General features: G+C 38.2%; 1 protein-coding gene across 6 annotated transcripts in view; it reads left to right on the top strand.

The window, feature by feature from the left end:
- Nucleotides 1-17,903, top strand: part of PDE1C (phosphodiesterase 1C) — a 369,737-nt gene that overhangs the window by 85,696 nt on the left and 266,138 nt on the right. For 5 of the 6 annotated variants that reach the window (XM_084509312.1, XM_084509305.1, XM_084509314.1 and 2 more), the window contains exon 2: nucleotides 12,208-12,258. The exons of the other annotated variant lie outside the window; for it this stretch is intronic. In XM_084509312.1, the coding sequence (XP_084365438.1) occupies nucleotides 12,208-12,258 (51 nt within the window). The remainder of the gene's footprint in view (nucleotides 1-12,207; nucleotides 12,259-17,903) is intronic. 6 annotated transcript variants of the gene reach the window in all.

Here is a 17,903-nt window from a genome sequence, read left to right as displayed (position 1 = left end):
ACTGTGGGATTTATCTATTTTGATTCTAAGCTATATATGTTTAATATGTATATTAATGTTCATACACATGCACAGACTGAGCTAAGTCTAAGTTGCAGCGTGTTTCACTGAGGTTCTTGATTTCTAATGACTTTGCTTGTACAAATGTCACCATCTGGAACTAGCTCGTGACTTTTTATATTGAAGGAACAGACTGATTGCATTTAGAAATCTGAGACTGTAGATTTTCTTACAACATTATGTTACACTGTCATGCCAAATTTCAGTAAGGGGAGATTTGTGCAGATTTCCTTTGAAACTAATAGCTACAAAATACATAATGATTACCAAACGAGGCTGTGGCACTTGGTTCCTTCATAGGAAATCAAAACAAGAAATGCTATAGTTGGGCAGATGTTAGTTTTTCAGTTTTTTTTTTTTTTTTTTTTTTTTTTTTTTTTTTAATACAGCTCTACTTGAAACTTCTGTATCTTAAAGCATGATTAAAAATGTAATTTATTTAAACTGAGTACATTAAAACCCTCTCATTTTGGACTGAAAGGGCACTTCAAGTTCAAGTGTTTGGGTAATAATCAATTATATCTGCGGCTTTAGCCTGGGAGACTGAGTCCTTCTGTGGCTGACTACCTCCCCAGCTGAATCTGGTGACAATTCAAGGAGCGTGATAGACTGTTTGTAATTGTTCTCCCAAAGTTTCTAAAGCTGTCAAATTTTAGAGTTCAGATTTCCTTACATCTGAATTGTTGTGCCTACATCCTGGCCTGAATCCAGGGTCCTGCCATAAATAGGTTTCTTCAGAAAAGCATTGAGTAAAAGTCAAGACTTTTTTTTTTTTTTACAGACCTGAGAAATGGTTATTATTCTTGTCCTCCCTCTTACTGTTTTCTTGGGAAGCAAATGGCCTTAGAAGGCATGCAGGGGAGTTCCTCACCAGAGGAGGGTTAGGTGGGTGGCGAAGACTTGCTGCTTGCTGGGTGTGCTGTGGCACAGCAAGGTTGTCACTGCAGGCAACATTGCTCTTACATCTGCAGAGGTAGGAGAAACCACTCCTTTTCTGCCTGGCTAAATGATGAATGTGGCCTTCCTGCATGGGCAGGAGCACCACTTTGTGGCTGCCTATGCAGGTTCCAGAGTAGGACATCTAGAAATGGCAGTTGTCCGCCACCCTTTGCTAGATGGAAAGCAGTTCCCCTAGGTCTTCTCTGTACAGTGCTGTGTTTCCAGTGTTTCTTGATTTTTTTTTTTTTTTTGCTTATTTCTCTGCTGAAACATTTTGGATTGCTCCACGCATTGCAAGGCAATAACAAGAACGGAGATGAGGGGTGAAAAGTATCCCAGAGGACGTGGAGGAGACCAAACTGAACTCTATACTGGAACAGTTGTAGGTCAGAGTGTACCAGGTAATTGCTGGGGAGATTTTACTGAGCAAGGAAATGTGGATTTTTGCCAGTTCATTCATTTCTTCTATTTTCTTCCTTGTACAAAATCCTCCTGAATCACAGTAAAAGTGCCAAGTCTTATCTCCTTACAAAAAGTACTGGTTTCTTTCCTCATTGATATTACCGTGACTGATTGCATGCTGTGTGAGTGTAACAAAAACTAGCAAATCTGTTTTAAAAACATGTCCCATGGTGCAAAAAATGCATTGCTTGTATTTAGTTCTTGCTGGAGACAAAATGCCATGAAAATGTGAGGGGAAAAAACCAACTTTGTTTTGGAGAAAAGTCATTATGAAATAGTATTTGAAAGGTTACACAAATTACTTCACATGGGGCTTGTGAATTTTTATGAGTTGTCTTTGGCCTTTCCTGGCATCAGCTATGCTGTTACCAGCCATGAACACCATCAATCCATGAGTATTTTGAAATCCCTGCTGGGAATGTGGGAGACAAAGCATGAAATGCCATGATAAGAGTGTTACTGAACTTTAGTGGGGTTAAAGTCTGGTTTCCTGCAACGTGACATTATCCCTTTCTTTAATGAGCTGACAACCCAGATCTGAACATCCCTGATACCCGTTGGGCTGTGAGTACGCATTTCAGTAGAGAGTCATGAGTTTGTGCTAGCATGGGGAAATACTTCTGAGTCCAGATATTTGTAGAATGTTATGTAATAATAATAATGTTTTTTATACATTACCCCCCCCAAAGAAACAAAACCAACCAACCAACCAAAAAAAAACCAAAACACAGTACCCAATGCCCCAAAAAAAGCCCTATGGGGTGGCAATGTGGTGATGAAGCTGAACAAGTTCTCTCTTCTTAATGAGGCTTGTTTTTTGCTGTCTGATTGAAGACAGGGAGATGTGCTTGAGCCCTGACCTGAGCTCTCTGTGGTGTGACTTCTTTTTCTGAGCAGAACAGGCTCATTGATACCTAGAATATTACAGACTAGTGGGACTGCAATTAAGAAGTAGCAGTGATACAAGTGGGTGTGACTTTGTGCAAAAGAAAAAACGGTCCTTTTTGAGGTGATGGAAAACAAGTTCTGCTTTTCCTGACACCCACATGGCCCTTTTGTTTTCAGCAGGCTTCCCACCAGTGCCTCTGCAAGCCTGTTCTTAGGTGCAACCAAAAGCAGAGTTTTCTTTTTATTATTCCCTCACCTCAGAGGCAATTGTGCTTTCACCGAATTGAATGGAAATATGTAAGGATTATGTTTAAATTCATCCATGGTGCTACAGTAGAGTTCATGCATCCATGCCCGTCTTCGATAAATGTCAGCTATGTGATGTGGTTTGCTCTGAAGTGACATCTATTGAATTGGAGAAGACCCAGGGGAGAACATAAAATGATGACACAAGTTTTGAACGACGGTCTTGGGAACAATAGATGCACATGTTTATAGAGTACATCTCTTTCAATCTCCTAGGAGGATTTTCCTCTCATAACTTGAGTAGGATGGAAATCTTTTCGGTCTGGTAGATTTGATATTTTTAACTTCACTTTTTATTGTGTCGTGGATAAAAAATGAATGCAATCTTCTCGTTTATATCCCCTTGTTACCCACTGGTCCACAATGACTGAGGCTTTCACATCTGTTCCACACCTCTGCTAACACTGTGCCAGGCTTGATCTGGTCAAATGAGAAGCACTGCTGAGAATAATGCTAGCAGCTTCCTGCCTCCTCACTCCAGGCTTCCTCCATTACACAGGCAGGCTTTCTACAGGCTGCATGTAAGGGAGACGGATTGCTACAGTCCTTGCTTTTAGAGGTATCTAAATGTTCTGTTAGGAGCCACTTACTGTAAATTTCTCTCCTGAAATAATCCCAGGAACATTTAAGATTTTGTAGAAGGTCTTTTGAGGCTCAGGAAGGTACATTTTTTTCTCACTTTTAGTTCAGTCTCTGTGAAGCCTTGGTGTCATCCTTTTCATGCTACATCTGAGGGCTACTGGTTCTCCCAGGCAGGATGCTCTGCTGTTGAATTAGCCAGGCACAGCAGAGGGTGCTTGGTCTGGCCATGGCTCATACATGTTTGAATAAACTAGGACCAGAAGAGAAAATTTCTGTTTACTTGAGGATTTGTTATGATGACTGTGGCAATTTTGACCCAATACTGTGAGCACTTTAAAGCCATATACTTTTTTGTTCAGTGAAGCAGTTAAGGAATCTGTAGAGCACAGATTTATTGCACTATAACATAAGATTTAATATAGTAGAAAAGCAGTCTTCATGGCTGTTTCCCGCCTACCAAGATATCTTTGTTTCACAATGTCTGTATTGGAATGACAATACTATTAAATGCAACACGAATATTTGCTAACTGAAGATATTTTTTACAGTACTGATCCCTCTAATATCAAGGTAGATGTAATGATAGTCATCTGTGCACTTCTGTCTGTCTATGCTATGTTTAGTTAACTAATGGACTGGAGAGTGATTTCAGATTATGATTCATGAATTGTTATGAAGGTGAAAAGTGGGTATGGAAATAGCAGAAGAGGCTGGGAGCTTAAGTTTATAAATAATTATAGCATCTGACTGTCAATCTGATCTCACTGGAAACTCTTTGTGAACAGTGCTAAGCATTGGATCTTGGTGAATATTCAGGGTAAGGTGGGAGAAGGAATTAAGCTGTATTTGGATCTTCCCTCCAGTTGCATTAACTAACAGTGGATGCAACCCCTCTTGTAAAGAAGCACTTTTGAAACTCCCTTTAGACTTTGAGGGTTTTTGCTTTTTAATTTATGTTAATATATAGTCTCTAAAATACTTTTCCATGGGAAAATATATCGATCTATGTTTTAAACTTAATAAATAGTGTTAATATTAACTACTGCACAAAGAATCTCTATTGTCTTAGAACCACTAGACGAATATTGTTAAAGAACTCTGTGTAAGGGCTGGAATAATTTAACTACAGTTACTCAGACATCACAGTGTATTACGTTTGTCAAAAGAATTGGTGCTGACCTGGAGTTGGTAACGCTTATGCAAGCCCATTTTATGAAGTGGAAAAGCATGGGTAAAGCAGGTGTCTTAAAGGTGATTCAATCTGAGCCTTACATGCCAGGTGAAATTTTATAAATCAGACAACCAAATAGCTTCATTTTGAACTGGCATTTATCTAGGATCAAGTAAGGGACTAATGCCATTGCACAGTTTAGGGTTGATTGTACACTTCCTTACTTTTTAAAATATTGAGTTTTCAACTTAATTTCTGCAGCTGCCTGTTTCCTCTGGGACACGCTGTTTATGCTGTAGAACAGAAAAGTCCACAGGCTGAAAGTCTTAATTTTCAAGCAAAAATCAATATTTTCCATTGGATAACAAATGGAATCTTTAAAAATTTTTTATAACTGTTCACACATTCCCCTCAAAAACCAGTCTGTTTTTGTAATTATCTGTCTTTTCAGTATAACTTTGACTGTCAAAGCACACTATTGAAATCTGTTGCTAAGCCACTCTGCATCATTGGATAATGCATCTTTAATTTACAATTCCATCAAAGTGGGAAAACTGCTTCTTTTTCTTTATTTATGTTTTTAATTAAGTACCTCTACTGTGAGTAACTTGTAATTAGTCCTTTTGTTTAGACCATCCCATTATCTAGAGTGGTATAATAGCTGGTGATTTAGTAGTGTCACAAGGGTGCACAGGCAGCTCTCTAATTTCTGTTGCTTATTTTTCAGTGCTTGAAGTAAACGCTTGAAATTGAGAGTGTTTCAGTAATCTCTGCACTTTTTCCTCATGATCTGACCCAGAGTCACAGGGAAAAAGCAGAGAATTTCTGCTGACTTACAAAGCATTCATAATTGGGTCTGTAGCACTTTTAGGGCCCACGTGCATGATGAAGCTGATTTCAAAGTGATGTGACTTGATGTAACCACATCATAATCAGTGAGGTATAAGGACCATCTCTGAATGAGAAGCTGGCATTTAAAAAACCTAAGAGCTGATGAACTGAGCCAGGCTAAGGCATGTACCATCCTGTGGGCTGTTTCAGGTGGTGGCCAGAAGTACAGGGTGCTCAGGTTAATTTATAGCTGTTTTTTTATCAAAAACAGCAGGATAGGTGACGTTGTTCAGGAGAATGTCTTGCTACCACATCTGATGCTATTTCTCATGTGTATGTTAGGTGATATTCACTATGGCATTGCTTACATGATGGTTTTTCTAACGGAATTGAGCTAGAAATCATAGTAGCCTTCATGGGCAGAATCATCTTCTAAAAATCTCATAGCTTAGGTTTTGCATCCGCCTGTCTTAAATTCACTGCACAGAAATATATGACACAGATGAACTTTCTAGATGTATAGTTACCGTCAGGAGAAAGGTGTGAGTGGGTTTGCTGCAACAGACAGTCTGTTACAGCTACCAGAAGTAAGAAATCTCAGCTGAATACAGAAGTCAGCCTGGATATTTCCAGAAGAAGCCAAAAGTAGCTTCACCACCTTGTAGTAGTGAAGGTTTTTATTTATACATATGTGTGCATGTTTATAAATATATGTATATATAAATATATTTTCTGTTCTATCACCTCCTGATTCACTGAGTTGGGAATAAGAGATGCTTGAGACTAGTGTGAACAGACCTATTTTTTCTGTGACCCTGGGGAGCTGGGGGGTACTAAATCTACAGAATATGCATTAATAGTTTAGATAGATTACATAGGTCTGCTGCTCAGTTTTGAGGTTAGGAGTACAACATGGGCCTTTGAGTGCAGAAGGTGGATTTGGTCCAGCCAGTTGCTGCTGTTTGGGCTTATTTTCCCTAATCTCCAAAGCCCAGCATCAGTGTCCCTCTAGTCCTTAAGTACTAGTAGGGTCACATTTTGCAAGTTCAATGTTTGTTTCTCTGTCTCTAAATAAAATTTGGCTGACGCTCAGAGTATTTTTCAGTTTTGCTTCTTCTCACACAGATATTTTGCACCAAGTTCTCTGTTACAACTCCTCTGTGTACACCTTGCCCTTCTTGAAAACGTTTCTGTGATTGTCAATAACATGCAGAAGCTCTGAAATCTGTGCCTGTAGTGAGAGTCCCTTCAGAGAGAGACAGCAACTGTCTTCAGTTCCCGGCAGGAACAAAGTGCCTTCCACTCCAGAAGCAGCTTTCCCAACGCAAGTGCAGTGTAAGGTCCTTTCATAAGGAGAATGAATCATCAGCTGTGTGTGGTGTTCCTCTCCCAGCTAATGAAGGATGACAATGTTTGGTGTACAGTGTAGTTGCCAGGCAAACAGCAGCAAAAAAATCCATTAGGAGTTATTTTGGGAAATACTGGGTCGAGCATGCCTCTTGGTTATTACTTATAAGTCAAGATTTCAGGTTCCTGCCTTCCAGATGTATTTGGAAACACAGCTTTTATTTAGAACGTTTCATGATCTTCAGATTAAATCTGAGGCTTGTGTTGTGCCTTTTGCAACTAACACAGTTGATCTATCACTGAATTGTAGCAACTGCTTCGAGTCTTTAGTCTAGAGTTGTCCTCTAAGGTTTCTGATCATGAAAGTGATGCTGCATATTTTTATAACATTTGTGACTTTGTGTTTTATAGTGTATGTTTATACTGCCTGTGTTATTGATGCCTACAGCATGAGCAATTCAAACGATATTAAGTAAGTTAGTGGTGTTTCCTGTGTGGTAGTGGGATTCAACACTATTATTATCCAGAAAACTCTCTTGGTGACTAACTCTGGAGGGGCCTAAGTAATCTCTGTCTCAGTAATGTGAGCACTGGCTCCATAGTTGATACATTTGGAGTTTATACAGCGCTCGATTTAAAAACTCTCAGAAGCAGAATTTTCTATCCTGCCACTGAATGTCTCATTACTTGCATGGTCAGTGTCTTTTCTGATCTTTTTATCAGACTCTAAGTCCTGTAAAGATAGGTTTTCTTATGAGGAATCTTCTAAATGGGTAAGAAAGCCACCAGAAAAGCCATCCCTTGGTGGTATTGTGCTTCTGATCTCTGTGTGTGGGATTGATCTTGTTGAAACATTTTGTTAATGTCTGACACAGAAAACAGAAAGTGATGAATATCGCGGCTGGTGACACAAAACATTGCTAGTACAGAGGAGGATCTGAGTATCTAACAGTACAACACAGATGATGGACTGGGCTAACAGCAATGGATGGAATTTAGTAGTGCAGAATGAAAGATCATGCTGATGAGGACTTAATAACAAGAACTTTGCTATGGTCAGAGAGTCTGTTAATTTGATGGGGTGGGTGGGTGTTACGGCATAGTTAGTGTGTGGCTAGGCAAGAATATGGTACCATAAACAAATATTCAAGAAAGTGGGAAAACATATTGACACCGAAGAAGTTGAGTAAAGAGGGGGAGGAGATATGACAATACCTGTTTTGTAGGAAGACAGAACTAAAAGATAATGGTGTTTTTAGTCCACAAAATGATAATGAAAGAGGGAGATCCAGGCTTTCAGTGCAAAAGTCAGAGGAGGATTAAGCACCAGAAAAAAAAAAAAAAGTACGTCAGCTTAAAGAGATTGCTGGTGCGAGAACAAATTGAAATAAATTGACTGTGAGTAAGTTTGTTCTGGAAATTAAATGGTAGTTCATAACCCACACTGCAATCACTTTCTGGCAAAGTCTTATGAGATGTGTAATCATAAAAAAAAAACAACAATCTATTTTAAGATAGGACTTGATAAGTTTATCAAACGTGTAAGAGCATTACAGTCTTTTAGAGCAAAACCCCCTGGACTTCCCAGAGATGATGTTACTTTGATTTGTCTGTGAAAAATAGACACAGTTATTGCTGCAGTTGTAGTACTTTTATTCTCCTGAGTTTTAAAAGAATCGATTATCAAGAGAGGATATGTAAGTATGTTAGGGCAATTCAGAAGTGTATTTTTTTTTTTCAGATATGCTATACAAAACATGTACCATTGGAGGGGAAGTTTAAGAAATTCCCTGGGCAGGGAAGAGTTTATTTAGATGGTGTGTTCAAAGAAAATTTATCTGCATATCTGTTTTCACTTTATCTAACGTATGTTTCCTCTTCCTTACACTTTGGCAAATTTACCGGCAGCATGAAATATATAGTTAAACTCATCTGACCTTTGGTTGATTTACAATAAATAAATAAAGTCATCTTGAAAGGGATGTGTTTACTGTTGGGTAAAAACACCATATTTTCTTCAACCTCTCACTTGCTGAATCGTAAAATATAGATGATGCTCTATTGTCTAAGTCTGTCAGACTTAATGAGTCAATACTATGAAGTGGTATATTTTTCTTTGCATTGTACTAGAAATTTGACAAAGGATCCTTGAAAGCTAAATTGGCTGAAGGGGTGTATTGGTGAAATCAATACCCTCTGTAGAAAAAAGTGGCAAGCTGTAGGAAATAGTTTTAACAGGGCAAACATTAAAAAAATGAAGACTGCCCAAGACTCGAAGTTGGCATATGGTGAATTCACATATGAGTGATCCACATTAATCAAAAAATTGATCATACCTATGAAAATTTTTTTATAATTGTAAGGCAATATCCTTGAGATTTTCAGGCAGTTATAATATGATATAACACATTTGAAATTGAATAAATTTGATTAGGCCTGATATTTTGTTGTCTACTTGGACAAGTGACCACGAACAGCATGTGTTTAATTCTAATGGGGTTCCTGTTGTATATTTCCTGTCTGTCACAGTTGTCTATCTGAAGGACTGTTAAGTTACTCACCAGCTATCTACATGTTATTATACCTGTCTCTGTGATTACTGTTTCCTTCCACGTTAGAATGCAAAATAACTTTGAATGTTTAATAAAAAATATATATATAATAATAATAATAATATAAAAAAAATAATAAAAAATGTTGGGATGGAAACTGAAGAAGGTCCTACCCACTTACAAGGATAAACTAAATATCAGAAGTGCTGATAGTTGTACCTAATCTGAGGTGAAAATTGGCCTAGATTTCAACACAGAAATGTAGGATGTGGCTGGACAGTAAGAGTATCTGAAGAGACAGCAGCAGGTGTAGGAAATCCTTGGAAATACCAGAAATCATCATTGATGTGGTTTGTAACTTGCTTTCTCAGAAAGTTATTTCTCTAGTTTCATTTATTCATACCTGCTCTCTCCCAAAAGCTTATTGCTATTAATAAATATCAGTAAACAGGGGAAAAGATTTCAAGCTTTCCTGAAGAAAGTCTTTCTCATATACATGTCACATGTATAGGTCTGTAAGTTCCTCATGTCTTCACAGAACCCTGTAAGACGACTGTAGGATGTACATGCAGAAGTTCTACAGAGGAAACTGCATCAAGTAAAATCTAAGATACACAAAATATATACAGAAATGTTCCTCGCATCTTGCCTCTGAATCCCTCCCTTTCTAACTGCAGGGTTAAACACGTCTGAGATTACACCTGTGCGCACACCTCACTGGTCCCATACAATTCCCATCAGTGATTAGCTTGCTTATTCCAGAAATCTTGCCAGTTGTTTTTGATCAACATCCATGGTGCTTTTATATCCTGCTCATGGCTTTGCTGTGTTACCTGTAGCTCTGCTCTGGATGACTGTACACCAGATGGAAGGGCATTATTCTGTATATTACACAATCTGATGTTTGGAAAGCAAAAAGCATGTGGTCTGGAACTGGAAAATGCTTATTTCTGAGGTAATTAATGACCCCCTTTGTGTTGGATGCTGGGACTATGTGAGCTGAGCTTCCCAAACACAGATGTGGTGTGGAGTGCTCTGAAACTCTTGTTGCCACATCTGGCTGGAAGGTGGCACACACCTGAGACCCTGCGTGCACCTGAAGCCCCTGGTGACGAGGGATTGCCATCTGCTACGAGAGCAGAGGGGAGAGTAGTGCACATGTGTGGCCCTTAGTAGGCACTTAATTGATCTAGGTTCACCCGATGCCCCAACTTAAGCATCAATACATGTTACGATTTTACCTAGGCTCTGCTGTGATGCAGAGGTGCCTAAGCTAGCCCACCTGGTGCAAGTTGGCAGCACTGAGTTGAAGACAAAGCTTGGCTGCTTGCTCTTTACACATTGGCTATAGCAGTGCTTTCTGAACATTTTGTCCCTACAAAAATTGTCACAGTTCTCCATTTACTGGGCTCGTCTCTTTCGATTCCTGCCCCATGGAGGATGCAGGATGCTGCTGCCTCTCCTTCACCATGCCATCACCTCAAGCAGACCTAGACTTATCTCTGAAATTATAAAGTGCTCTGGACCTGCTGAACTGTGCAGTTGCTCTGGTGTCTCTGCTTGGTGCTTTTTTTTTTTTTTTTAATAATTTTTCCTTTTAAGACTTTTTGAGGTCCCTATGGAAGAAGATATTTGTGACTGCACCCATAAAATCCGAGTTTCCAAATCTCTCTGGCTGGCTGGTAGAAAAGGACTTTTGCAGTCCTTATCATGAGCCAGTGAGAGGTACACAAAATTTCCCTTGCTTGGCTTTCCACACCTTTAGAAAGCCGCGCGTTTTAAGGGCACCATCTACTGGCTAATGTGAGCAAAATGATGCACTGGTTTGTTATCGACTCCCTTTATTTGCTAACATAATGAGTGCTAGAGCCACTATAATCAATGGGCAAAAGATTGGATTGTAAATAGTGAAAGCTAGAATAGTACTAGGTATGTCTGAAACAAAACCAAACTGAAGTTGACAGCCTTAAGGTTTGTTAGAATTAAATCTCCTCAAAAGCCTTTTCTGGCTTCAAAAAGTCCATTACTGTTTAGAGGACATCATTATCTTTCTAGAGATTTATGAATCTGTTCTGGCCATGTTTTGCATACCTTGGTGGGATTTTTTAGCTTGGTTGGTCTTTTCTCTAGAAAATAGAATTTTTAAAGAAAACAAGGAATTGTCAAGGTTTATGTGTACACTTGTAATATGTTCTCCTCCCTTTTGACCCATCAATGGAGTTCCTCATGATTACTCTAGCTATAAAAAATAAGTCATGGGGGGTAAGTTATCTCATTGATAACTTACGGCTTCTTCTTTTTTTTTTTTTTTTTTTTTTTTTTTTCTTTTTTTTTTTCTTTTTCCCTATAGTTTAGTGCTGTGAGAATCCCAAAATATCATCTATGCACTTGACTAACTGTATATTGGCTGGGTCACATAAATATTGACAGTTATGGCAGACTGACACTGAGGCAGAAAAAGGCAGAATTCATATGGGGTTGTTTTTATCCTAGGTAATATCTATAAGCAGTTCCAAATGTTACAGGATTCCTCTGTGTAGGTCCTTAAATTTCATATAATTTGCTATTAAATGATCCTCTGGGCTAGTGTATTTCCTTATGTAGGCAGAAAAATATTTTTTCTTACTGTACTCCATAAAGTAAATGGGTAAAGTGACATTTTTGCTTAGGACTTGGGGAAAAAAAAGTATGATATGAAATAGAATTTGTAAGGATGACTGTGGTTCTATATTGCTATGGACTGTTAACAGGTAGCGTTTAAATGTTAGGAAGTTGTGATTCAATTATTATGTGGGACAAGACAATGTCTGCAGGTACCTATAGTGTGTCATGCTGACTCCAAAAGCAGAACTGAACCGGACAGATATATAAACATGCAAAGAAACATATTTGGTGGCATTAAAAAAAAAAAGCAACTGTGTGTGCATGCTTATGCATATACATCCAACTGTTGTTACTGCAAACAGTTGTCTCTCCTTTATATGCATGAAAATTTGTATTATTATCAGTCTTAGACAATGTAACTTTTAAATGTGATGCTTTTTATTTCTCCATATTTTCTCCTTTCAGTTGCAAATGAGACGGGTGACAAAAATGCACGACCACTTTCACGATTTGCCCGTAAGTAGCCTTTTTTATTTTAACTGCGTAAATTGTCTATGTATGGTAGAAATAAATACATTCAGTATGTATTTTAATCTCATATTATGGCAACCCTATTGTTATGGTTTATTTACAATACTAAACTGAAGAGCTATAGTATAGAAATATCTCTTACAGAAATCCAGTCTTTCTAAACAGCGTTGATGCAAATTCAAAAGAGTGGAAGGCTTTGTGGCTATATAGCTGTTTCAGGCAAAAAAAAGGTTATAAAAACATGTCACAAAGGCAGCTAAAGTTGACCACAGGGGCTACAAAGACTTAGGTTAAGCCTTAAAAATAGCATACTGGAAACGTGTTCAAACCACAATGATACTTCATCGCTTTTTGCATCCCATGGCAGGGTTGGGAGCTAAAGATATGGCTTGAGGTTTGAAATGAGTGTTGCAGGTTTGAACAAAACAAAGGGATGCATGTGGTAACGTAACACCAGGTGAGCGTTAATGTGACCATATGGGCCATTAAAAACAAATGTAACAAAAAATATAGGATCGAAGAGGAAGATTGGAGATCCTGTTCATAACTTACGCAGTTTCATAATGCTTTGTGATCATTTAGTAGGGAAAACTCCTCATCATTACAAGGGGGCATTTGCCATCATCATTTGTACGTGATACAGATCAAAACATTGGAAGATTTACATCTACTGTGCATTATTTGGCACAGTCACATGATGGCGCTCCGAGCATACAGGCGGGGAGAGTGAAGGCCACAGCAGAAACTGCTGTGGCTATAAAATCTGTCACGCAGTGATTTACAGGGTGATGGAACAGATTGAACAGGACTAAGAAAATTATACTAGCATTCTTTATTCCTGACTTGGGGTTTACTTTCCTTCATGTTGTAGACTGCAAAGCTTAAAAAGGGGCTCTGTCAATCACTACTGGCTGGTTGAATGCTGAAAATGTTCATCACAAAGGAGAACAATGTAAATGTCAGTATTTTCAAGTTCTTTTTCACTCTTTTTGTCCATTATGGTTCCTAAATGCTAGTTTTAGGCTTGGAAGATTCAGTCCAAATACCATTTATTCCCAGATATTTGAGTTACGAGGACTTCATGCTGCAGTATTGACTGACTAGATCAAACATAATGCTGTGTTTTGAACTCGGCTGGCATTCTAGTTCAGATTTTGGCATTCGTAAGAATGTGATTTTTCATAATTGTGTGCAGGGTGTAGGTCTTAGATGCAGGAACAACCAGGTTGTGTTCCTGCTTTAATCTTAGCTCTCAACCAGGTAGCCAAGCCTTATTTGCAGAGGTCCTGGTGACTCGCATTATATGGAAGAGAACTGACTGGTGGATGCTGTCAGATGAACGAAGACAAAGGAAACCCCCTTGTAAGGCCTCATTGTATTACACGGTGCTGCATGGGATTAAGTGAGGAGGTGAGATCAAGGTCCCAGGCTGGCTGGCATTGATAGAAATACAGTGCAGAGGTGAATACTTAGATTAAAGACTGCATTAGGAGGTAGCAGCAGAGACCTGGTATAGGGATGGAAAGGGATAATTCAAACTGTTAAACAGACTTTCACTATTAGGATTTTAATTTAGTGATTTGGGAGTCAGGTTGAGGATATAATGATGCAATTAAACTGAGGATATAATGATATAATTATAGGTTGGACTAGATGATTAAATGTTGAACTAGGTGATCTTAGAGGTCTTTTCCAACCTAAATAATTCTATGATTCTAACTAGTTTATCATAAGGTACAATTGATGGTGACTGTGGTCATGAATAGGATAAGGTATAACTCCGTGGAAATGGCAAGGAAAAGTAGAATGTGAACTGTTATGAAAAGGAAGGAAATATCTTTGGCATGTGCTGAATTAAATGGGTAATCCCAAAATCTGTGCTGAGAGCACTATAATCTACCCTGCCATACCATGTTTTCATCAAACAGTCAGTGAAGTGCGGACCAAACATTAAAAACATTCTGGCTGATGAATCACAGAAGAATTGGCAGTATTTGAGGACAAGGTGTCAAGCAATAACTGAAGTGATAGATGATTACTGTTATCATTGTCATCTGGTTCACAAAACAGAGACTGGATGTTTTCTAGGACTGACCCTTCCACTTGAAGGGCTAGTTTAAAGGCAATTACTAACTTTACCCTCACAGCAGAGAACAGGACAGCTGTTGCTCTGTAGCAGCTGCCCATTTGTGGTCAATGCTAAAACTCAGATTTCGGTGGGATTGCAGTTAGGCTGATCTTATTTCCTTTATCTATCTTTCTGTGCATGAAAGCAAATGACAAATATCCTATAGAAATTCAGATAAGCTGTGTCCACTGTGCCTGTTGCCCACAGCTCTCTGGTGTATGTGGTTGTTTCCGGTTTACTTTGGGAGCAAACAAGAAAAAAAAAGGTTGCTGCTGTTGAGCAGGACAGTAGGAATGCTGGCTGTATGGTATCTGTGTAGGAAGACTAGTAGTGTAATAATATTTTCAGAGTATATGAAAGTATTTGAACACTTACTGTGTCAAATGTACCACATAGTTTAAGCAGAATTCTGCATTTTAGATTATAACACTTCAATCTATTTTGCTTTTGCCTCTAGCTCAACTCTAATTATCTTTGACAGGGTATAATAAAATGAAGAAGTATTTTTGCAAATGTTTACACTTACCACAATGATTTGAAGTTAAAATTGAGTTGTTAAGTGTTACTCATTCCAATGCTAGAGCTAGCCAATCTCCTGTTCTCTTAAATGTCCAATTCCAGCTCATTCAGCAGACTGAGTTTAAACAGTTACTTCATAGTGGGTATCTCACTGTATTGTCTTGCTATGAGTCCTATTGTGTCATCAGTATTTGAATAGTTGCAGCTGTTGGGATTTAGGTCCATAAGGCTTTCAGCATTTCAGGCAGCTGGAGGCTTCTGGCTGATGTATGGTTTAGCAGGTCTGTTGAGCAAAACACTCATTTGCTTGAATGTACTTCATCTGAGCAAACTGGGGGCAGGCTGTGAATGTTGGTTAGGACAGGTGGACGTAGCATTTCAGTACTCTAACGAGGTTAGTTAATTCATGTTGGCTGATGGTGATCTTCAGAAGAGCTAAGTGTATAGCTAGGTCTACAGTCTAGATCTTATTATAGTGAAAGACTATGTAAATGAATATCCACACTGGAGGAAAAGGGCTGTGGGTCTATGTACAGACAGTGTAGGGAAAAACAATGTATATTGCAAAAAGTACTTGTTTTTCTTACCCTGATGTTATTTAAAGCAAAGCAAAAAATTAAAAATTGACAGTATGGCTTTCAATGGCAGTTTTCTAACCTGTCACTGTTGGTTTTCAGTGGTAGTGTGTGCCTCAAGCTACTTGTATCTAGTAAGTGCAGGAAAAGATGAATATGTCTTTTTCTAGATCCATCAAGTTCTCCTGCAATTGACAAGCTGTAGTGCTTGTGGAATAAAAGAAAGGGTACAGCTGTGAAAGTAAAGAGAAGGTTCAGGTTGGGGAAACTTGGCAGAATCTTTGGAGTTATTGCAGGGAAAAAAACTCAGAATTATAAATATGGCTTGAGAGCCTCTTTTCCACAAGATATGTTTTTAATAGTATGCTACATTTATTTTCTGCAAGTCTTGATGTTCTGATTTTTTTGTCTTAGTATGCAGCATTTATGGTGGGATGACAACTTGTTTGTCTTTGTTGACCTTAGCTTAACAGAGCCTTAAAAATCTGTTTCCAACTGTGCCCATGTGTGCCATACTTTTGCAAAAGGAATGGTCCTCTCAACATACTATAGGGAGTTGCACTACTTTGGGCTATAACACTGATGATCAGTCAAATAATTTAGAACTCCTGCATCCTTTATGTTTCTACTTATGAAATAGGTACACAAATGCTTAAATATTCAAATAAAACTAAGAAATGTGGAGAAATTTGGGTGGTGCTTTAAAGTACAGAAACAGTAGTATAATATAAATGTTTGAATGATATAGATGTACTGATGTTGCATTTAATTCTGCAGCTGTTGCATATAAATTACTTGGCTTTGGACTACCTGGTGTGAGTATTAATTTTCTAGCTATTGTTAGACACAACTCAGCACAGAACATCAAGGTTACTTGTAAATCTTGGTAAATACGGTCCTTGCATATTAAATAGCTGCTGACAATTAAGAGCAATGAAGCACACGGATATGAAGTTTTCCTGAGTAGCTGGGAAATGTTTTGAAATTTTTTTGGGGATGGAAGAGATAAATGAGAATTCTTGCCTTTTTTCTGTCTGCACTATTTAGGCTGTATGAGAACAAGGCATGTAAGACAACTAGCAAACCAAGCCTGCCACTACCCATTTGTTGCAGCAGATATTGCTACTTCAAACAGTATTTTCTCGTAATATAATCTCAGGAGACATAGGATAACAACTCTACTTTTCAGTTTCTGCTCATGTACTATGTGTGTCAAACAACAGTTAGGCTTAATCCATGTGTTTTAGATCCATTATTTGCTGCTTAATTGTCTCTGCTGGACAGTTGCATGAGTGCCAGGAAAATATTTCAAAGTGTTATCTGTACAGTATTCTATTAAAACTAGTTGCTGACTTTGAAATATTCCATTTGTCAGAATATTTTGTTTGTTTGTTTTGCATATAAAATGTTCATAGAGAAGGACTACCAGAAGAGCTGGTACATCTTATTACATTGGAATCCAGTAAGCTTAATGCTCATGGCACTTCTGTTGTGGGAAGTCTGTTAACTGAAATCAGGATTTCAGTACTTAGCTGCTCTTGAAAGCTGCTAACTTGCCCATATATATTCTATAATGCTTTAAAGTTAGACTATGATACAGGTGGTCTGTATGGCAATATCACAGGGGTTTTCAGAAGTGCCTAACTTATTCAGAAGACTTTTGGAAATATGAAATATGCTTTTTTAAATTTTATGAAATATAAGTTGTGTATACTCTTCTTGAAAGGCAGGGAAGAGAGATCTGACTGAAGGGTGCTAATTGTACTTTGTCAGTGGAACTACATTTCTAGACAAGAATGGATTTTGTGAATGACAAGCACAAGGCACCTGGTGACACTTCTAAATAAATGTAAAAAGAACATCCATAGCAATATTTTGGCATTTGAATGTCTATTGAAAAAAGCTGAAGTTTCAACAGAAAGCAATTATGTTTTCTAGTACTAGTCCTTCAGTGATATACTTAATCTTTAATTTAACCATTATTAACTTGAGTCAATGAAAGTCAACAATTAATTTTGAATCTATTTGGTACTTTTTTTTTTCTTTCATTTAAATATTGCAATGACAATACATGCTAAGCTCTAATTCAAATATAATGCGAAGAGGAAGCTTTTTTGTTGACACATGAAAGCTTCTTGGTCTGCAACCAGATCTTGTTATGGGTGGTTGTTGTGTCTTGACTCTAGTAGGCAGCAAAGCCCCACACAGCTCACTCCCTGCCAGTGGGATGGGAGAGATAGAAGTGAGAAAGCTTGTGGGTTGAGACAGGGTTTATTAGGTAAAGCAAAAACTGCACAAAGCAAGCAAAAACCAGCAAAGCGAAATATGGAATTCACTCATGACTTTTCACGGGCAAGTCAGGTGTTAAGCTATTTCCAGGAAAGGAGGGCTTTGTCATGTGTAACAGT

The sequence above is a fragment of the Aythya ferina genome (genome assembly GCF_964211825.1).
Source record: "Aythya ferina genome assembly, chromosome: 2".
NCBI classification, from domain to species: domain Eukaryota; kingdom Metazoa; phylum Chordata; class Aves; order Anseriformes; family Anatidae; genus Aythya; species Aythya ferina.
This window is presented reverse-complemented; position numbering and strand designations above follow the sequence as displayed.